The 23,617-nt window shown below is 32.5% G+C and overlaps 1 protein-coding gene across 4 annotated transcripts; it reads left to right on the top strand.

The window, feature by feature from the left end:
- Window positions 1–175: 175 nt before the first annotated feature.
- LOC134232388 (centrosomal protein of 57 kDa-like) lies at window positions 176–23,617 on the top strand. Of its 4 annotated transcripts, none has more exons than XM_062714336.1 (9): window positions 176–298; window positions 9,381–9,558; window positions 9,762–9,938; window positions 10,435–10,697; window positions 12,704–12,781; window positions 13,226–13,417; window positions 13,665–13,870; window positions 14,086–14,230; window positions 22,535–23,613. In XM_062714336.1, the coding sequence occupies exons 1-9, from the start codon at window positions 278–280 to the stop codon at window positions 22,775–22,777; spliced, it is 1,503 nt and encodes a 500-aa protein (XP_062570320.1). In that variant the 5' UTR covers window positions 176–277; the 3' UTR covers window positions 22,778–23,613. The 4 variants fall into 4 exon arrangements, with proteins under 4 accessions (XP_062570320.1, XP_062570318.1, XP_062570319.1 ...); XM_062714334.1 differs by lacking the exon at window positions 176–298 and adding an exon at window positions 4,814–5,074 and having other exon boundaries at window positions 22,535–23,617; XM_062714335.1 differs by lacking the exon at window positions 176–298 and adding an exon at window positions 5,379–5,478 and having other exon boundaries at window positions 22,535–23,616.

The raw sequence follows: 23,617 nt of genomic DNA, 5'->3' as shown, positions 1-23,617 counted from the left end.
GGTCTTGACCGGAAGCTAAAATAATTTTAAATAAATATTTTTTTTAATAGTCTTTGATAAAAATGTGTGACTTTTTATAAAAATTTACTTGAAAATGTATATAAACTGAGGTAAATCAAAAAATGAAAATTTATTTTTGAGAACCAATGAAAAGCCCGCTTTCTTTGAATGTTCGGCGGGAGTTTCCCGGATGTTGTGATGGCCGTTTGATTTGTTTACATCCAAAGTTGTGTGCTTTATTTCTTAAAAGAAAAGATTATTTCGTCAAGAGAGCAGGATGGAAGACTCGTACAATACGGTTAGTGCTTAACAATAAGGGTAGAACAGCATTGTCTATCCTTGTTCTATTTTTGGGGATGCAAATTACAGTCATGTCAGGTCCATTCATGTCGATCTTTTTAAATTCCTAGTTCGAATTTCCTCTCCAGTTGCTTTGACATTAGTGTAGCTTGATTGTTGAATTATTTGGATTGTTAATTTTGACGAGTTGTTGTCTCCTACACATTGATGATTGCATAAATAAATCATAAAATTATATCTTTTATGAAACTTGCCCAGAAATGGAGAAAACTGTCCTAATTCTTACTCAGAAGGAATTCATATAGCAGACTAAATGTTACTGCTAGGTAAATTTGTTACAATAATTTAACTGTTCCTCTGGATAAGTCCTAACGACAGTAAGAATATGTCCCATATAAATGCAATGTAGCAAATGGAGTGAATCCTCTCTGCAATGATTTCAAAGAATTCAAAATGGTTGTACTGAAAATAACTACCAAATTAATTAAAACTAACCTTTTTGAGTTTATACATGTATGTTTTCTATTTTTAAAAAAATCCATGATAGAATCGGTGAGTTAATCACTGCAATAAACGAAACAGCAGGACACATGTTTCACTACCAATGACCAATTCGCTTTGGAACTCCTCTAGATTTTATGCTTCCGGTTATGAAATTGTTGTACAAGTTATGCACAACCAGACGCAAAGCTTTTTGATGTCATGCCAAAGATGTTGCAGACGATTTTAAATCTTTTTATTGCCAAATAATTAATTCATGCTGTGAATACAGACATAATTTTACTGTTAAACTGTGGAGTTATTGACCGTGTCTGAAGATTTTAATTTTTTTTTTCAGAAATAAAAAAAAAATAATAGGCCTATTTTCACTAACAAAAAATTATATCATGCTATGAGGGAAAATTTGAAATGAAAAGTGTTTTAAAAGTTATTTTGCAAAATGAAAAAAAAAATTAAATTGTCATTGTTTTAAAAAAATTTTTATTTTATTATTTTTTTGCTTAATATACCTTGTAATTAAAAAAAAATCAGATTCTGTGATTTTTACTAGTGTCAATACAAAAAAATTAATGAAATGTATTTTTTAAGCAATGAATTTTTTTAAAAAGTTTATATAACTTTTAAACAAATTTCACTTCAATGTTTGTATAATTCTTTTTAGAGTTGATTTTCACTAGTGTTCTCATTTCACCATGATCACTGAATTAACCATGCATCAGACACATACCTTACTTTGGACAACTTCATGCAATAAACCAGTTTCCTTCACTAATTTTGAATGTTAAATTGTTTCCGTTTATTTTCTGTCTTGAAGCTGATTCCAGAAGATTTTTATTTTTTTTCTTTTTTTACTTCATCAAAGGGGAATACCCAGAAGTTTATGATTTTGCAATATTTAGAGTTGTTGTTCTTTAAATTTGACTTCAACAGAATAAGTCGGTAAATTTTGTCAATGATTGGTAATTTTATATAACTTTAAAAAAAATTTCACTTCAATGTTTGTATGATTCTTTGTAGAGTTGATTTTCACTAGTGTGCTCATTTCACCATGATCACTTAACATCAGACACCATTGTATCACAATCAAACCAACTGATTACATTGTCTTTTAAAGCCTTTCAAAGGCAAAGTGAGGCATCTTGAATCTTTCAATGTATTTGTGCAGCGATATCATCAATTAAATCTAAGTTGATGGTGATGCCACAATGGGGGATTTTGTTGTTACTGCAGGCAGGAATTTAACTTCTGGTAAACCATGTAATAAAACTGTAAACAGCTGCAAGATGCATTTCATTTATGAAATCACGCAGATACCCCATGCCTCCCTACCCCCCCCCCCCCCCCCCATTTCCTAAGTTTTCCTTTGCCGTCAGTGGAATCCAGTGGTTTTAAAATTCATTTGAAAATTTAGTAAAAATTCTGTGTAAAAATATCCTGATTTCTTGTGATGTTGTGGAAGAAAGTCATGATATGTCATGATACACAATTTTGTTACTGTAAACGTACTTTATATTTGGCTGTGTATTCTATTTAGCACCTTTTGCGGAAAGCATCATCCACTAAACCAAGTATATCGCTAAATGTTTAGTTTTCACATATTCATATAAAGCACATTCAGAAAGCCCGAATTCAACTATTCGCTAACTTGTTTAAAAATCAATTTCCGCCAAATATCGTACATGCCAAATAAAATACACTTACAGTACCTTTATTCCTGCTATTCCTACCTGGACTAATCTTCCATTATAATGAATGTTGCATCAAGGAATGCTTATTAATGTTCATTTTTCGGATGCTGCATTTGAACTATATTTTTTTGTGCTGCAGCAAGTCTTTATTTCTTTGGATGCTGTATCTGACCTACAATTTTTTTTGGATGCTGCAGATCATAGCCTAAATTTTCTTTGGATGCTGTATGTAACCTACATATTGTTTGAATGCTGTAGCTGACTTATATTTTTTGGATGCTTCATTTGACTTGTATTTTCTTTGGATGACTGTCAGGACCAATATTTTATGTGGATGCTGTATCTAATTTAATGTTGTAGGTGACAAAACTAACATTGTTGCATGTATATCAACATGATCAAAGGAAAAGTATTGGATTGCTTTGCGAGGCCCCATTTCCCATTTATTTGTAAGCTCTCACCCCCTTTCTCACAAGCAAAATTTTGATTGAATAAAAAAATTGAAAACCAAAATGCAAGCAAAGTGGTCTGATGTATGTGATAACAAGCAGTGTTAAGTTTGCAAGAAATTCCAATATTCTTCAGAAAACAACTATGGGGAAGAGATTTGATAGGTCCGATTTCAAATTTTAATTTATGACACCCTTGGATATTAATATTAAGGTAAACCCACTGCAAACATTGGAACAGATCAGCAAGAAAACAGTCCAGGGCGTTATCAGAAATTAAAATGAAAACTGTTTAATTTGTTGGTAAGAGTTTGCTGGACAAATCTCTTGAGTCCACTTTATGACGGGGATTCTTTGTTGTTCTGACATACAGTGTACCTGATAAGAGATTGGCGATAGGAGACAGTAGTTATGTAAAGCTGTCATAAATCTTCCTCCATGTTAAAGCTTGGTGGAAATTAAATGAAAGAGTCAAACACAGGTGGTTGCCTTGTCTAAGCATGAATAATTATTCAATAATTACTTATGTGCCACAAGCAAGAATGGTCAAACTGTGAATTGCACATATATAAAATATCCTGGAATTATCTCAGTTTTGTGTAAATTTCCCAATCGTTAGGGAAATAAAATTAACGTCAAATACAAAAACTAGTCTAAACTTTATTGCAATATTATTTTTTTAATTAAAAAATCTGTAGAAGTAGAGCAATTCAAACAGTATAATATAGGAATATCTGAATTGTCAAGATTGTAAAAAAGACCCCCCCTCCCAAAACAATGCAAAAGAAAAAAGGATGAAAGTCATAATCACCACATACAACATGTACAAAAACAAAGTTTTAAGACATTGGAGTAGAAAATCAAAATGCTCTAGTCATTTTGTCAATAATTGATTAGCTGGGAATCTTAATTAATGCCTTGTTTGAATAAGGAATGACATGCTAAAACTTGAATTTAATTTGTAAAACAAAAGGATTTTTCTCCTTATATAAACATGCTGAAATATGCCGGACCAACTGCACCTAATTCTGACTGGATAACAGTCACCACGGTCTGTTCAGGAGTAGCCCAGGTTAAAAAGCTGGTAATCTTAGCTATATACTGACCAAACATAAAATCTGGGTCTAAGAAATCCCAAGACTATAATCTAAAGTTAAACAACAGGGGTACTGCCTGGATTAGCATGTATTGTAATTAGTGGGCCCGTATAAAAATTAGATTAGCAATTCCAAAAAGTTTATCTGGCACGGAGATCAAAGTTGATGACTTGGGGTGTGTAAGGAATTGTAAAGAAGAAAGATCTGTAGATATAAGGCTGAATTTGTTTAACGCCCTGCATTGAGAATACTGACTATTGATTCACGGCTTGTAGATTAGATTTATCTGAAGTTTTTTTCATATCACAGGAAACAAAAGGATCATGGGTTACAGGTTCAAAGCAGTACCGGAGAACACCGAATACGGCTTTGAGACTTGTGTATCTAACTGCAGACATAGCGAAGCTCCATAATACCTGTTAGGATATATGCACATTTTATTGCCGTTATTTGTCTGTGCTAGTATTACTCTCTTGTGGATTTTTGTGTAACTGGTCTGAACAACTTGTATGCATGTCTGGAAGTTAAAAGACTGATTTTGAAGATATTTCTTTTCAATTCATTGTCTTTTCAGTTTTTTTGTGGTGATATGAAGTGTTTTTGAAATTTTCTTGATAATTAATGGTGTACAGTTTAAAATTGAATTTTGATTAAATTCAACTTAATGCCGAGGACTAAATTGTGATTCCAGATGTGATTATTCCTGAACTGAAATTTGATATATTATTTGACATTCACACCACACTGATAAAGAGAACTGGGGTGGTTTCCATTATATTCCACATTTCATAGACTTCATTTCTATACCCCCAACAACAAGACTCTTCAATTATCAGATCAATAAAGTGTTAATATACAGTTTATATTACAACTCGGAACTTTAAAAGGCATTAGCAAATTTTTAATAAACACCATCAAGATTGAACATTAAAGACCCATCATGGCCGAGCTAATGGATTACTTAATATCTCAGGTGAAAGGGGCCGGGCAACAAAAATTTGAAATCACGGTGTCACCAAACAGGCAGCGGGGCGGTAAGGTAAGGAAATCGACAGGTAAACGGTTAATCTGGCCGTCAACAGGTAGTGCTGGGACTGTCAATATACACCGAGCAGGGAGTTATCGGCAATACAGCTGTTATCAACTAAGGCTGAAATTGGCGTATTGGAAAAATTAATTGGCTTGTGCATTGCCTAAGGAGTGTTAATTACGGAAAAAGAAAGTGTTTGTTAATTTGTTTTTTTTGTATGCATTTTATTGGATTAAGTTGGTTTTTGATAGCATTGTTCTTCTTCCTCTTCTTTGAACAGATGCTGAATATGATTAAATTATTGAAAGGAAATTAATTTGATTAGTAAAAAAAATTGAGTGCTCTGAAAAATTTTAAGGATAACAATGCCAGTTTTCACCATTAAGGATCTTGTTGAGGCAACACAAGTTCAGGTAATAAAGTAATTCTTAAATTCTAGAATTTTTACCCCTAAAAAAGATGTTGAGAGATCTGCATGCATTAAAAATAAAATGCTCAGTCTATTTTAATACTTTCTGGTCTCTGTTCATTGCCTATTTTGCATACAGATTGCATACAATATTGGTTTTTAACTTAATTGTACACTTAAAGCTCATGAAATTAGAACAATGGTAAAGCAATGTGCCTATTTTGAATTCCAGCAGTTAAGAAATGCCATTATTTAGTGTAAACCCTACACCCAGCCTTGTCAAATTAATTGTTTATGAAATACGCTATCTGATTCAGTACATCTGTTTAAAGTATTTAACTGTCTTTGAATTTGATTCAAGTGCAGTCCCATCAAGTCTATTCTTACCATGCTTAATCATGTTAATAGTTAACATGGTTAATGGAAAAAAAAAATCATTGTTATAGTTGTATAGATATTGGAACTCTCTCAGCCATTAAAGCAATGTAATTCTTGCAGAAAATTTGTGTTTTATAATTTAGCACAGTACAAATATGTGTTCATATATATAAGCATTATGCTTATATTAATATACAGTGGTTCAGAGTATGAGAAATACAGAAATATTGGAACAGAAGAACTTTTGGACAAAATGGGGAGAGAAAGGGCCCCGTGCAGTGATTATTTCACTCACCTATTCAAAAGCAAATTAAATTTTGTTTTAAATGTTGGAAAAAATTGTGTTAACCACCACATGAATTAAAACAGTGCATTTTTTCTTGAAAGTTGGATTATTGCAAATAATATTTGGTGCATTTATAAACATGTATATCATGTATATTATAATGTTATAGCTGATTTATTTCAAACCTCTAAGTATGACCACATATATATAATATTTGAATGTAACTACCCTGATTATATTTTTAGACAAACTATGTCTTCTACATGCAGCCATGACTTTTCTCTTCTTGTCCCTATGCAGTGACTTCTGAGTGTGTGTAACTTACACAATCCCTCCTTGATATTTAGCCACCCTTTATCACCTGTTGTTATCCACAGAAATATAAATCTGACTCCAACAATAGGGACACAGGCAGCATTAGGGGCCGGTGAAGTCTCCAGGCTGTTGTGGGGTGTTGATGGAGTGCTGCACTCTGACATAGATCAGATAAGGCAGGGCTGTGCAGCTCTGTTTACAAAGTGAAGGGTGGCTGTTTGTTCAGTGTAATTTATATCTAAGCTACAGGTCCTGTAATTGATTTTAGGTATTGGCAGTTGTCAAATTGTCAAGTTGTTAATACATTAATGTGTTAGAATAGGGTGGTTTAAAAAAAAGGTAGTTTTTTGTGGATTAATAGCAATAATACAGTTTCCTTGAAGGAGGAAGGTTAGGTCAATATGTGTTTAGTTTAGGACAGGGCTAGGCTGTATTTTACATTGATTTAGCCCTGGAGATTCCAAACTTAAAAAAAAATAATTTTTACCTTGCAAACTTAAAGCCCCCCCCCTCCCTTTGCTATGCCAATCTCAAAAGAGTACAAAACTTTAGGTGCTAAATGAAGATGATTTTTATAATTGAGATGAAGTGCTTTCCTTCGGTGAAGATCTTTAAATTTTTTTTGCTTCAAACAATTATTAAGCACTAAGCAGCTTGCAGGACAGTTTGCAGGTAGTATAAAATTTGAGTATTCCACAACTTTCACTACGTAACGGTACCACTACTTGCAGTGATATGTACAAATAATCTCGGCCCTCTCAGCTAAAGGCCATTCTGAATACATTTAATAAATCTTAATATGCTTTTCTTTTTCTAATACTCTGTGTGTACATATCTTTAATGAATTCCATAAACCTCAATGTTTAAAAAGAAGATCAAAGCCACAGTGTTATGAATAGTATTTCTTACTCTGCCCTTCAAATACCTTCAATGCATGCACTGTAGAAGTAGGTGACAATTTTTAAAGAACAGAGGAGGCTAAAGTGACGTTTTTACTCTTACTACTGACTGTAGAGCACTTGATATTCTAATATGTGGGGCATCAATAGAGAAAGTAATTGTGCGATTTCAATGATTCCCAATTCAAGGCGAATTGTTTGCCTATTCCTCTGCTAAAGGCATGAAATTCATATTATATGTTCATTTTGGAGACTTGCGTCAGTATTCCTGGAACTGTTAGGAACATTGAAAGTTTTCATCATCATGGTAAAGTGTATTATTTATTCATTATTGTGTTGACCATCAAAAATGACTAATTAAATCAGTCAATTTTTCATTTTTGTAAGCATGCATGTAGAAATGTTTACGAAAAAGATGGAGACTGACTTCAATTTAAAAGTTCAGAAATCTTGGTTTAATGCCGGTACACTATAATTTGATGTCTTGACATATTTGGTTTGGTTTGATTTTCCTTTGAAATCCTTCTAGCTGTAAAAAAGATTAAATTTTGATCCTATCATGCAGGACAGTGCACACAGACTTTAGACACTTTACAACTTACATGTCTATGAACATTTCCATTTCATTAATAGTTTAAAAAGAATTCACCTGAAGGAATATATTCAATCTTTAACATGACATTGGATTTTCACTTCTCTAATAGTGCTGCCATTTCATTTCCAATTTTTAATGTGTGACAGGCAATCATTTACCAGTAGTGAAATTCAAACCTTTTAATAACAATATTGCTAAATCCCTTTAAACAGGGATAAAGACCCTCTTTTATCATAATGGTCTGGACATGAATATTTTACACATGATTGGAAAAACGGATTCTCTATAGTTCACCATAATCCCCATCAGAATTTGTTGTGTATGGGTATTACGGCAAGAACCATATACAGTATATATATCAATAAACACCCACAATCCTTTTTTTTACAGTCAACGACATGCAAAAACTTGTTGAGTTAAAATTGCTCGACATGACTTTAGTGTTAGTAGATTTTTGAAATAAGAAGTTAAATTGACCTAATTGTTTACGTACTATACACCCCGGACTATTTGATGCTTTGTGTTTACCAATAACGGAGCTTTAGGGATCACACCTTTATCTGTTTTCTCGGATGATGTTTGATGTTGACATGTGGCAAACATTTGTGCTGGGGATTTTATAAATTATTTGCTTGTGGATGATTTATACAGAATTCATTGAAATGGAGACATCTGGATAATATTTGGGATTTTTTTATCTTGTGAAGAATGTATTGGCTTACACACTCCTGAAATAGTTCTTTGAATCTTCTTTTTTCTGAATACAGTATGATTAAGGTATGATCTTCCTAACACTTACAATGTCTTAAAGTTTCTGATTTTTTGTGTCCGAATAATTCTAACACTATAGAAATATGGGGCTTGAATCCACCAGATGTATTGGCTTGAAGGGTCAACTCAATAATATTATCTTCTGTTCAAGTGGACAAGTCAACAGAAAATCAAAACTTGTGAGATAACACTTCTTTAGTTTTCTTGAATGCATTGAGATAGGATAGAGACACTTTGTATTTCACGGAGCAGTGTTACAGTATAATATATTCACGTGTAAATACATGTACATGTTTGAACTCTATAGATGTCAAAGCAGTTTGGCTTAGACAGAATTTATTTTATAGGCCTATGTGGATTCTTATACTTCGAAAAAAGGGGAATTTCAATTTTAGCTTATGAGAGCCTTTATAATTTTATTGTGATGAGTAATTTGTACAAAGTTCTTCACATGATTGACAATATCTTGTTTAAAGTTGAAAATTCTGTAGTAAGTATTACTATCAGCTAGTAGACCTTGCATGCTCAGAGCAGCTTCAAGGTTCCACAAAGTATTGTGCATTTAAGTCACAATAACAAACTACAACATGTCTAATGCATGTGAAAGATTTTACATTGTATTTTAAAACTTAAGATGAAATAATGGTATTTTTATCTTTCAGACATTTTCGCCACACATTATGGGAGGGAAGAGCCCTACGAAGCGCCCTCTATACAGGAATCAGGAGGAGACAAACACCACAGCGTACCATGAATATCCCACAAAGCCCTTCATCAACGACGATTATCGCTTTGATTCATCTAAACCTGTCAAACCATTCCCAGAAAACAACAGAACAGGTAGAAATTATAAAATTCTAGGAAAATAATAATTTTATTAATAACAGCTATATGCCCTGTCTCCTTAACTGGAACATTTTAGGTGAGCTAAGCGCTGCAAGTAATTGTATAAAGACGATAAACCTATTAAAATAATGATACCTCAGTGAACAGATTCAGAGAGTGAATTTAGTGACTTTAATGTTTATTATTTCTTGTTACAGCTGTGATATCAGCACTAAAGAATCTCCAAGAAAAGATTCGTAAACTGGAAGTGGAGCGAGGTACGGCCGAGAACAATCTGAAATCTCTGGCGGCGGAGACAACGAAATACAAAAACATTTTACAGAAGGAGCCACAGAATTCGCCTGGCCAGTCAACCGTGTCCAAAAATACTCAAGGTACCACCTGCACGCATGATTGAAAGTTACTATGTTTAGGATTTCTGACTCAGACTTTGTACAACTCAAAAATCCTTTCATTGGTAACTCTTACTTTCATGGAATAATTTTAGCCTACGTTCATCAACATGATTAAGTAGATGTGGAACTTTTCTATACAGGACTTGATCAGACTCCAGTATAAAAAATTATTTTTTTTAGTCAAGTGAATAAATGGAACCCTAATTTTGACTTTGATTTTATAGTACTTGTAAAAGCTTTCATATTAAATAAAGCTAGCTTGCTTGTAAATATGAATAATTGTGTCTGATACAGAGTCAGATTTGATTGTACCAAACAAGTCACTATATTTGACTGGATTAAGATTCTCTTGAAGATTCCATGTTCCAGGCTGTACTGGGCTTAGTAACCTACTAACTGGGCTAATGTACTTGAATTCACAAACTCTATGAAAACTAAGCAATAGCATAAAACATTAATTTTCTGATTTGTACAGAACTTGAGACCCAGTTAACGGCCGCTGAGACACGGAGTCATCTCCTGGAGAAACAGCTGGACTACATGAGAAGGATGGTACAGACGGCTGAGAATGACCGCCAGGAGGCGGTGATCAAGGCCGCAGTGACCGACCGTGTGGACAAGGTCATACAGCCCTCACCCCAGCCTGGCCCCTCCCCCGAATATCTCAGGCAGCGGGAAAAACTGATGGAGCTGGAGCGGGAGCATCTCAGACTCACAGCATCTCAAACTCTCTCAGAGGTAAGGGGTTGTGTGGAGACATTTCAAAATCAGTCAGAGGTAAGGTCTAGGGACATTGTAAACTCATTTAGATATAAGATTGAGAGAGCAGAATATCTCAAACACTTCCCTGAGTAAGAATCTGGTCTTGTCATGGACTTCTTCATTTAAAAATTAAATAAATGTCTCAAATGTTGTTTAACTAACAAATTGGAATTAAAATTTGAGAGGAAGATGTAGGCTTAACAATAGACATTTTGAAGAAACATGAAAAATAGAACTAATGAGCATTTGTATAAACATGGTTACTGTTTTTTCACCTATTGTCATCATAAAGTTGCAAAGTTTCTGGTGTAAAGATTTGATTTCAATTAGCAAAGTTCAATGTGATTTAATATGAAGCCATTTTTATTTTATTTCACAAATTGCAATGTGCAATTTGCATGTCGAAACATGCATGCATGCCATTTTTTTATTATTGCTAATTTCCCTTTAAATTGTTCATTCACCAAAGTATAGAATAAACTTCCAGATAATAAATTTCACTATAATAAAAATGATATAAAACTTTTAATATTGGAAAGTTTATGAGCAGCACCAAACTATTTGAAATACAGAGAAGGCATTGATATTCCAAGCCAAATAAAATCAATGGCTTATTTTATTTTTTATGGGCGTTATAAAACATTCATAATAGGGCTTGCCCCAGAGAGTCATTTTAAATTTCATAATTTGTCTGACGAGAAAATAAATGAATATCTCAGAATGAGAATGAAAGCCCACTTCCAGCTTTTCAATGTGTTAGGAAGCCGTTATTCTTCTCAGTGAATGGGATGGCTTTGTCTGTTATAATGGAATTGGAGAATCCTGACTCATCATGTATGCATTGCAAATAAACCCGTACAGAACAGGATAATTTTCTCAGTCAGGGAGTGATTTAGCAGTAATTCTGAATGAAGGAAAACTTATGTTATTGAAAAATTAATAGAATATGTACATTTAAACAGTGCTGAAATGGTTTGCTGGGTACACATTTTAAGTAGAATAAAGTTACTATTATCAATATTTTTTAATTTGAAGAAGGAAATATGAACAATATAAATCTAGGATAGTAGGTGGACTTTTTAGGGCATGCAAACTTTGACATGTTTAACTGGCTCATAAGAACTGAAAATCTTTGTTCCACATGTGTCATATCCCTCAAGTGTTGAAGTGCACACTAATTAGCTATTGTTTGATACATTGCAAGAAGTTTAAAAGTTCTTAAATTTATTTTTAAAAAGGAAAAACAAATAATTCAGTCTAAAAAAAAGAAAGGGCCACACATGTGTTTTACAGGATCTTGATGATTGAGCAGAAAATTTCCTTTTTTTCATTTAAATGTCAAGGGTCCTCTTCTGTCAACGCTAATTATCGTGGAAGTATTTTAAAAAACCAATTTTGAGTAATTTTATGTTTAGTTTACTCTCACTAACATACTTGGAGTTTAAATAGCTGTGAAGTTTGTGTCTAATCATTACATTTAAATCCCGCCTGGTTTGGTTTCTGAGTTTTGATACAATACCCTTTTTACACAGCTGTTCTGCATACCATTTACTATCAGGCATGTGTGACTTTACACAATTGAGTGTATCAGGCTTATCTGGGTAAACAAAAGTGAACTGTTATTTCATGAGTTACCCAAAATAGCTACGTTATGGTAGTACATACTAGTCTGAATATTCAGCTAGCTTTCATGATTGTTCTTGGAAGTGTAAGCAATACAGTTAATTTTAGATTTGGTACCCCCCCCCCCCCCCCCCCCCCCCCACACACACACACACACACACACACACAGAGGAAAAAACCAAAAAGAAAGAACAACTATATGTTGATTTAAATGCATACTTTTACAATTCATACATTAACAGCTTCATACATATGAAACTAATGAATTCTGAGATGAACTGAAAGCTTTCATCTGCTCTTTTGTTTCACATTATCCATGTTTACAGTCAACTGTAATTTTTTTTTTAATGATTTTTTAGAACAAAATCCGTGAATTGGAAGAGAAACTGCAGGAAGAGAAACATCGACGTAGATTAATGGAGGACAAAACTGTAGAAGTAAGTATATAATTATATGACTGAGAGAGAAATAAGGCAGGTCATTTCATTTTCAGGGATGAAGAATATCCACTTCTTGTCATGAAATTACTTGTATGTAAGTCACCTTTCACATGGCCTTGATATCTTTGATCTTGACAGCTTCTAGGTAAATTAAAGACAAGTGCAAAGTTTTGTATGGCAGCATATACATATCAAATTTTTGGTTATAACAAAGTCACTTGGACCTGTGAAATTACTTTGCTATATCTGTCTTTCTTTATATCTGTATTCAGTTTAAGGAATTTGCAAAAAATAATATATTTGGGGATTAAAAAAACTTTGCAAATTCATGAATTCACATATCTGTGTCTGTAATAAACAAGTTTTGCTTTATTTAAATCTTCACTCAGTTGAAAGAATTATGATTCACAATTGCTGACTTTTTTCTTTTGTACATCACAGCAAGAATCCATGGCAGAGTCAGCTCGAATATTACGGAATGCAGAGAGCATAGACAGATTAACACAGAAAGCCAAGAAAACGAAAAAACGGCGGAAAGCCTCGGCAAATAAGAAACAGAAGCCAGCCCCGCCCACAGATCACAGCAAGCATTACAGACTCAATCTTGCCGACATCCCATTTGTAGCAGGAAAAGTAAGTCACAGTAGAAACTTCATGTCAGGTAAATTTTTTTTGCAAAATGTGTAGAAAGTACATTGTATAAATAATTCAGAATTTTTCTAAGTCAGTGGACAAACAATTTTAATTTAAATGTCAAAATCACCCTACAGTGCATTTTACAATTTTAATGTTTATGCTCATTAGCAAACTCTTAAGCAAAATGACTTGTTAATCATAAAAAATTACAATTGGGAATAAAACTTGAAATATCTATTTACAGTCCCTGACAGCTAGTCACTCAGTGGGGGCCAATGTACAGCGGGTGCTCTCCCTGATGAAGTCCCACAACATGGCGCTGTGTAACGGTATGGACCACCACTCTAGATCCTCCAGTCCGTCCTCTGGATCCTCCTCCTCGGGGAGTATCGACACAGACCTCGCCGAGCTCCTACTACAGCTTCAGGACGAGTTTGGACAGATGAGCTGGTAAGTGTGGATTTTATTTCTACCTACAAGACTTAAAATGGATGTTATGTATAATGTATGGCATATTACGTGCAAGACATACAATATTTCACACTATCATGATGATGTAAATCGGTGTCTTATTTTATCCCTTAATTAATCATATAAGGGAATGATGTTGTGCATGTACACGCTGTAGCTGAGACAGATTTTTGAGTTCTTCCTTTGTGTTTCAGTGAGCACCAGGAGCTGTCCCACGAGATCAGTGAGGCCACAGACCCCCAGATCAGAGAGGACCTGGAGAGAGAGCTCGACGCACTGGTGACGCGGATGGAGAGCAAGAGTCAGCAAATCTCCAAAATACGACGACATCAAAATAAAGTAAGTATAGTCAGCAAATCTCCAAAATACGACGACATCAAAATAAAGTAAGTATAGTCAGCAAATCTCCAAAATACGACGACATCAAAATAAAGTAAATATAGTCAGCAAATCTCTAAAATATGTCGACATCAAAATAAAGTAAGTATAGTCAGCAAATCTCTAAAATACGACGACATCAAAATAAAGTAAGTATAGTCAGCAAATCTCTAAAATACGGCGACATCAAAATAAAGTAAGTCTAGTCAGCAAATCTCTAAAATACGGCGACATCAAAATAAAGTAAGCTCAGTCAGTCAGCAAATCTCCAAAATACAGACATGAAAACAAAGTAAGCAAAATAACAAAGCCTGACTAAGATCTAGAGAAGCAAATAAAAAACAAATTTTCAAATTTTGTATATGATTCATAATTAGGAAAAAAAAATGCTCTAGCTTCCACAAATTTATCAATTTCTTGGTTTTGATATAGTCATAACTTTTAATTATATCAAAATTGTTCAAAATCCTTTTGGTCAAGATCTAGTAAATAACTTGAGACTACTTTTTTGGTGCTAGATCCATTATGACATCATAATCAATTTCAACTTTCTTTTTCCTGTACTTTACACTACTGAACTTAAATTTCCCTGATATTCTGAAAAATCTCTGATAAACTCTGTTACCCACTGTTAAAGTTCTGATTTTCTCTGTTTAAGCACTGTACAGTCACTGTACAAATTCCCTGTACCTACTGTAATCCTCGGTAAATCACAGTACAGACTCACTGTTATTTTTTGTACATCCCTGTACATTACTGTACGTCCCCACTGTACAGCACAGTACACCACTGTCTCTCATTGTACGCCTCCACAGTACAACACTGTACATCACAGACGCGTACAGTACTCAATCTCTGTACAGCACAGTACACTACTGTTGATCACTGCACGCATCCCAGACTGGCACTGTACATCACTGAAGTTCAATGTACGCATCCCAGTTTGACACTGTACATTACTGAACCATACTGTGATTTTTTTTAAACTTGTTAAACTTCTGTAGTTCTTAAATTTTACATTTTTTAAACTTCACTAATTGTTTAGATAAAGACGGTGGTATTTTAATCTTAGTAAATAAATTATTTATTTTGAGAGTGATAATTTTGCGCTGATAAGTGTGCTTAGAATACAATAATGCCATGTATAAAAAGTAAGAAAAAAAAAATTCTAATTATTGATTATACGTAATATCATAATAATATTAAATAATCATGATTTCTCTAGTCTTAAAGTTTTGAATTGACTGATCAATTAAATTAAAAATATCTTCTCTTTTATTTACCAGATATTTGATTTCAAAATATCTTCTCTTTTATTTACCAGATATTTGATTTCAAAGAAAGATTATTTAATTTAGAATTAGTATTTTATTAAGGCATATCTACCATCATCTGTAAATGCTGTACATTGTAGAAGTTGATCATATGTGTCAACTCCATGACCATATGGAGAGTAAAAAATACATTATTATTTATCTAAGATTAATTTGGAAAAGATGAAAAAAAACTAAAATAAAGTACCAGCATTGTACTATATATTTTTGTATTTTGGTTTACTGTGAGTCGGAAAATGCAAACAATAGATCGAGTGTAAGATTACTCTTTTTGTTTCTTCTGTCATTAATTGAGTTGAGAGTAACAAAAGAAAATTAATTTTGAAAAAAAAAAATTAATTAGATTTAGTGAATTTTTGATAGTAAAATGTCCACATTGGCCCATGCAACCCAGGTTCAATGGGAGAAAGGGGGATCTAAATGGTAATAAATGTCAATATGGTACTAGTGGATATGTATTACGACATCTACCTTAAATAAGTAAACTTTTATTTTACTCTGAAAAATCACTTCATATACACTTGTATTTAATAAGATCAGATGTACAAGCCAAATCTGCAGTATAATATGACGCAAACTCTTAGCCTAGCTAATAATTAACGAATTACGTGCATAATTGTATAAGAAATGCATTCACCGTTATAAAAGACATATTTCACTGGTCAAAATGGTTGGAAAAATATGTAATAATTATTATGCTCAATGTGTAAATCCATAACGTTATGCAGAATACTACATTAGTATTCGGCATTCAGACATTTGGAAATAAAATCGAGATAGGTGAGAAATGTGGCTGAGAAAAAGTGAAGGTTGAAGAACAAATTTCAGACAACTCGGATAAGCCATCAAATTATTTTGGACAAGATTAAAACATTTATTTGGTTGAAATTTTTAATTGAATAATATAACTACATGTATTTTATCAACAAACTTTGTATCGTCTCGTATCTTATTTTCGACCATATTGTATTTCCAACCTATTTTTCCCATTCTGCACGGTAGAACATAATTTTTTGGTTGCTAAACTTGGAAAATACTTTTGAAGTACAACTGTAGTGAAAATATCCAAAATCATTAATTCAACGGAATTCACCCGATGGTTTTAGTTGTTGTTAGAAATTCTAGTCTTTTCACTAATGCACATTTTATCTGTAGATTAATCAAAGCCGTAATCGGTTATTAACAAAGACTTTTTCGAAAGAAAATTAAGATCTCTGTCAACCAGATGCATGAATTTTGAAATGAATGGGTGGATCAAACGAATTTTTTTCTTCCATAAATATGGCCACTCTCTTACAGATTTTTACTGAAAAACGCTACGTAATTTCATTGATATTTTGTGGAAATACACAGCTACTGACAGATGGGTTCAACCAACGAATAAATGTATTTGCTACCAAAATATGCAACTTGTTAATTTTTTTTTTTTGAAAGACAGACAATCGTATTTTTATTGTTTGGAATATCCAATGGATATTTATAGCCAATACTGATTGGGTATTGATACTATATTCAGAGCGAAAGCATAAGACGTTAATATTTTTTTAAAGAACTGCACCCTTTCCACATTACGGCATATAAATAAAATAGTTACACAAAAGTGCAATATGGGTTATATCATTTTATTTATAGACACGTATGCTAACATTTTAAGCCCCTATTTGCTTATATTCTTCAAAGTTTGCAATAAATTTATTTAATAAAATAACATCTAAATAGCTCGCATAAAAACAATACGCCAGGATATTTTATAACTGTACCAGGTATCCTGTAGAATTTCATGAGAAAATACGGATAAAAGTAAACTATTATAATAAATTTCTATCAAAAATCCTTGATCCGCGCCTTTTCTTTCACATGCTTACGCACTCGGGTAGAACCAAGGTAAGTTCTTGTATATCACATGTTATTTGCTATGGTCAGTTTAACAATAGACCCTAATTGCCTTTTGTTCTGGGCTCGCGTCTCACAAGTGATGTAAGTTGCAAATATACAAACTAACTAACCACTCAGAACAAGGTGGAATTTTCACAAATCTCTATACATAACAACAACCATAACTTTTTTGACAATCAAGAAGAAAGAATTCATGCTTTTTAAATAGAAAAAAAATGTTTGAATTAAAAACTGTAGTACATAGATATTGTACTAGAGACACAATGTATAAACTGATAAAAATAGGAAAAAAAGTACATGTATACAAAAATTGAATTAACCCAGAGAGAGAGAGAGATAGAGAGAGAGAGAAGTGCAGAGAGAAATTGATTATAGAATTTTGTAAGATACAGGTAAATCATAAGAATAAAACACACAGAGAAAGAGTGAGAAAGTAGATAGAGGATACATCAATAAACAATAATGAATCATACATTAAGTAATTACAAAGTAGTATTTTGTCAAAAGTTATTGGAAACTTGAGATACATGTGCAGTCAGAATTAAGTTCATCCACATCAAATAGGCCTTATAGGAAGTCCTTCAAATGGGGGAGTTGGGGAGGGGGGGGGGGGTGTTGATGCATATAAGATGTAAATACGGCATTTAATGAAAATAATATCGTTTAAGTAAGTTCCAAGAAAAAAATTCATTCAGAATCGCGTTTAAAAAATGGATTATATAATATATTGTATGAAGTAATACATGTAGCATGTAATATTTGAGTTTTATCGATTTGTTAGTAAATAAATATTTTGTTGATTGAAGCCGTTTTTCCAGTTTGTCAGCAGTGGTTATCTTTCCTAATAAGGATTTTTTTGGTATGTTTTCTTCCTTAAATGCGTCCAGATCACAATACCCATAAGTTCAGACTCTTGGATGAAATTATCACAATAATAAATAATTTCTATGTGTATGTTTTAAATTTGTGTTGAGAGAATCAGTATCGCACGTCGGAGCAAAAAAATATGCTAAGGAGCTACAGACAGACACAGACCCTGCGTGCGAGTACATGATCCCTTAATGTAGAATATATTTGTTTATTTTTTTCACAAAAACTAGGCAATTAAATATTGTATACCCCTGGTATATTGAACATGTTTGAGAAGAACGGTTTACTGAGGAGCTGAAGACACGGGGCCTAAGATCAGCGAACAAGAAAGGTCCCCCACTGCTGAGTAATGTGCCGTGTAATAGATCAAAATAATAATAAAGAAAAATAATCAAACAAATAAATAATCAACAACAACAGAATATTGGTTGACATAATAATAAGTAACTTTGATTACTTCCTATAGCTTTGTGCATTGGTAGTCCGTCATGGCACGATTGCAAGGATTTGATGGCACGGAACTGATGGCACGGGAGCGAGAAAGATCCCTCATTGCTTCACAGTTTAAATGTAAATTTGTTATAATTCATTGGTAATTTTAGCATTTACTAATTGAATTTAAAGTTCTCAAAGGGTCTTGCATGCAAAAGGAAAAAATAATATTTTATCAAATTAAAGCCGGTGAATTGCCCGGGGCCATCAGTTTCGTGCCATCAGATCTCTGCATTGTTATACTCAAACGTGCCATGACTGATTTTAGGGGATCACGGTTGAATTTTATATTTAAACTTAAGGAAACCTTGATTGTTTTTATTTTTCGGGGGGAGGGGGGCAATCACGCGACATTATTTAAGATGCATGAAATTTTTTGACAATATCAATGATTGGAATTGGATTTCCTTATCTCTATTTTCTTTCTTATTCTTTTTAAAATATCATATCAAAGGAGGGAATGTCAAATATCAACATTTCTCATTGATGATAGATTGCATGAAGTTTGATTCGTAAAAACAAAATAACTAAAATAGATTTTTTTTTAGGTTTACAGAGATATATTAAGGGACTTGTTAAAATTTGTAAGGCACTATGATAGTGCTATAAGCTAGTATTTAGACTGACAGAGTAAATATTTTTGAATATAAAAAATGTAATCGCGAGTAACAGAGAAACATATATTAGTAATCATCGTTCATTAACACTGACTTTTATTCTGTTGCTAGAAAATATTTTTTTAATTTCTGTCAAAAGTAGTTTCTATCTTAGCTAATTTAAGTCAGAATGTAATGTACATGTAATCTTAATAGTGTCTGCGACAATTATTTGATACCAAATTTTCGAGAGTATTTTTGTCAGGTTAAAAAGATTTCAGAAATTGGTAAATCTACATGTAGCATCGCTTGTTTGCGAACAAAAGTGTGTACACACTATCGGTAGCGCCGGGAAGTACCCCGAACAGTAAGACGACAGGTGTCACTGCCGCCATGGACACTGGCCGGCTACATGTATATACAAACATGCAATATTACGCAACATTGAAGTGACACGTGGATTCGAAAAAATATCTTCTCTCTCTCTCTCGTGTTTCAAGTAAAGTGTAATTATAATAAAAAAAAAAATAAATAAAAAGTAATTGTTAAAATATTACAATTTATTGTTCGAAGTGAATTTAAGCTGGATCTTTCATAAATACATTTTAGAATTATTAAACTGTACTAGTTTAATCTTTCTTGACACTTTTCATTTAAAAATTTTGTTATTTAACTAAACTCAACTCTTTTATAATTTTCCTAATAATAGTTCTAAGAATGTTTTTGAATAGAAGGAAGTATTGCAATGTCATTAGTGAAAGATTGCTACTTAAAATTTGAAGGTAATTCTTGAAAAAAAAAATTATTAATATATAAGTCATACCATATCAATAAAAATTTTAAATCATTTAAGATTGATTAAGGTAGACTCAACGAAAAATGCTTTTTTACGAACATAACTTAGTCTAAGTTCGTTTTTAACTGTAAATTTATTTTATTTACACTTAATATTTGTGCAGTTTGACATCACTCAATTTATTTTAACTTGAGATCATGATTTATTAAGAATTCAGATTTATAGATATATGTGTGCATTATCAGTTCATGTGAAAAAATACAAACTTTATAAATGCCCTAGCAATTGTACATACGATGCTGTACAATGCTAAATTAATTTTTTCAGATTATGTAAGATTAATTAGGATTATATAATAACAAAACGATCCTTTAGTCTTTTCTTCATTAAAAAAATACTTAGGCGAAATGGGAATTTTAGTATTTGTGAATATTATTACTGGGTTGATATAAAAAAATTAAATGATATATTCATTTAAAATTTTAATTTAATAATTAATGGCAATTTATGAATGCTGCGAATGAAATAATACATGTTATACCAAAAAAATACTTTATGCTGAATATATTAAATCTTCATTTCCTTAATTCACCTAAGAGCTTACTACTTTAAAGGCGAAACGGGAATTTTACAGTTAAGGCGAGATGGGAATAAACCGTATTATCTTGAAAGAGAGGAAAAAAACTTTTGTTACATTTGATTGTGTGTTTAGATACAAAAAAAATAAAAAGAAGAGGAAAATACATAACTATACATGATTGAAATTTATCTAGTACATGATCACTGCATTCATAATTGTTTCTTAATAAGTTTAAGTGAATAGAGTTAGAGCAGAGGTAAATGCTATTGGTTTTTAATTTACAAAAGAAAGAAAGCAGAAAATAAAATTTTCAGCGGATTTAGATAATTAAGTAAACTCAAAGAACTAAATTTCAACATAAAGGTAACGGGGTATTTCTCGGTTTATTATATTGGTCCTCTGTACACGGAAACATAGAGAAATGAAATATTTAGTCATCTGAAAAAAAATATTGATTAAGGATTTAAAAAAAAAAAAAAAAAAGAAGCCGTTTTAAATCAAACTCTTGTCTTGGCCTTTTTTTTTTCTTTTAACGGGTGTGATATTGGAAATTTAACCTCCAAAATGCTTACACGGAAATACTTAGGATGAAAAATATCAATACAAAACAAAACTTTGATAACAGAATTATTACAAATTCAGACATTTACTAGAATTAAGACTTTTTATTAAATAAAACTCAATGGGGGAAAAGACAGTGTAAAACTGTGCAGTACAGTAATGTACAGTTATGTGTACTGTGAAATACTGTGATGTACTGTAATGTACAGTATATGTGTACAGGGAATAATAGTAATGTACTGTGACGTACAGTAATCTGTACAGCAAAAATCTGTGACGTACAGTGGAAAACAGTGACTGTGTACTAGGAGGTACTGTAGAGTACTGTGATGTACAGAGGAAATGTACTGTGAAGTACAGGGAGGTGCTGGGAAATGCTGTGATTCTGTACAGTGATGTACTGTAATGTACTGTGTTGTACAGAGGCAAGTACAGTGATTTACAGTGAAAATACAGAGTCTATCAGATATTTTCAGAGAATAATCAGAATATCAGGGAATTTCAAGTCCAGTAGTGTTATGGCTTTAGCAGAATTATGCAGAAAATAGGGTATTTTCATGACATCCAAACGGAAATCATATGAAAAGTAAACTGGATACCTATATTAAATTTGATATTAATTTAAATAAGAGGCCATGAACATACTAATTACCATTTTCTGAGAGACTGTAGGCAATCTGGATACATTTCCTTTGTTGAATATAAGAAAAACTCCCATATTCATGACTGTTTTCTTAATTTTTCATTCAAATGACAGTTTAAAATACAGATTTTCATCTTGTTAATCTACAAATTATGCCCCGAAACACCTTATTTGACCAAGCTAAAGTTGTAAAGCATCAATAAAGGAATTTATTTCTCAAGATTGATAAATCTGTAGGCACCTTACATTTACTAGATCTTGACCTTATGTGTTTTTCTTACTCTCAGTGTCAATGAATACACTTCTCTGAAATGACTGAATGCATTTGTTATTCTCATGTTTGTTAACAATTTTTCCATGTCAGTTTAGTTCATTTTGTTGTGTAAATTGTACCCTAAACTTCCATTCATACACGTACATATCTTTTGAATTTAAAATCCTCAATTTGCATACAAAGGTAGACAACTCTGTGAAGCATATTTCTGTTCTTTATTTAGATAGATCAAAAGAAGAAGAAAAAGAAGACGATGGACCCGTCTAAACGACGGTCAGCCTCGGCAAACGCATACAGCCACCAGAACGGGGAAGTGGAAGTGACCACGACGATAAAAACTCGGGGCCGGTCAGCGGGCGTCGTTCACGTACAACCTACTAATGCCAGGGAGGTGTCATTAAATGTGTTAAAAGACATGAAAAAATTACAGACCACGTTACGAAAAGATGATTTGGCCTGGGAGTAGCCAGATTTGATATTATGGATTTTATCTTTGTTTTTCCATTTGCGACTGTGATACTGCATGGCCTGTGCTCTCTTTTTTTTGGGGGGGGGGGGGGGGGTCCCATTAATTCGATAGCACAAATCGTTCCCGAGTGTTAAGTGTTGTAATCATGGATCATCTGTCTATTGCTAACGACTGTCAGCTGTTTTGGAGTGAATGATAACAAAAACCTTTACTGCCAAACACCAAACACATTTATACATGAAAAGGATTTTTTCTTATATCTTATTTCTCAAGAATTTAGAATCCTGCAATATGACCTCTAAAAAAATTTCTCCGAAGTATTTTCTATAAATTTTCAATAACAATTTGCAAATTTAGCAAAATTGAAACAAATGCTTCAAAATGTTTTGTTCTGTTTTAATTTGTCAGAAAATTAGAACAAAATTTTCATATGTGTTTTATTGTTTCATGTAACTTTTACTGATTCAAAGGTCCTCTGATGAAAGACAGCAGCATTTATATCAAATATCTATCAGAGTTTTATGGATGTGTGAGAATACACTCAATTTTCAAAATCATGAGTAAATCCTGAATGCTTTCAGACTTTTACATGTTTTTTTTTTTTAATCGAGTTTTATATGCGGAAAGAAAGTAACACTACTGTAATCTCATTAAAATAAAAAGAAACATCATTTTTGAAAATTCTAGTGAAACTATCAAAATTAAATTTCTTTTTGTTGAAGACTGTAAAAGAAAAATGATATTTTAAAATATTCCTCAGACTAAGCTGTCATACCTGAATATAATTTAGCTTTTTACATGGTATTAGATTTCTTATTCATTTTTTTAAAACTCAGT

The sequence above is a fragment of the Saccostrea cucullata genome, unplaced genomic scaffold (genome assembly GCF_032062105.1).
Source record: "Saccostrea cucullata isolate Sc308-1 unplaced genomic scaffold, CSIRO_AGI_Scuc_v1 ctg586, whole genome shotgun sequence".
Taxonomy (NCBI): Eukaryota; Metazoa; Mollusca; class Bivalvia; order Ostreida; family Ostreidae; genus Saccostrea; species Saccostrea cuccullata.
The sequence above is the reverse complement of the archived record's forward strand: the minus strand, read 5'-3'. Positions and strand labels throughout refer to the sequence as shown.

Excerpts from the sequence above, each read along its gene's own strand:
- LOC134232388 (XM_062714334.1), top strand. The coding sequence starts at position 4,976 with ATGGCCGAGCTAATGGATTACTTAATATCTCAGGTGAAAGGGGCCGGG. Across the intron at positions 5,075-9,380 it reads ACAGGCAGCGGGGCGGTAAG|ACATTTTCGCCACACATTAT; the intron begins GTAAGGAAATCG and ends TTTATCTTTCAG. Across the intron at positions 9,559-9,761 it reads CCCAGAAAACAACAGAACAG|CTGTGATATCAGCACTAAAG; the intron begins GTAGAAATTATA and ends TTCTTGTTACAG.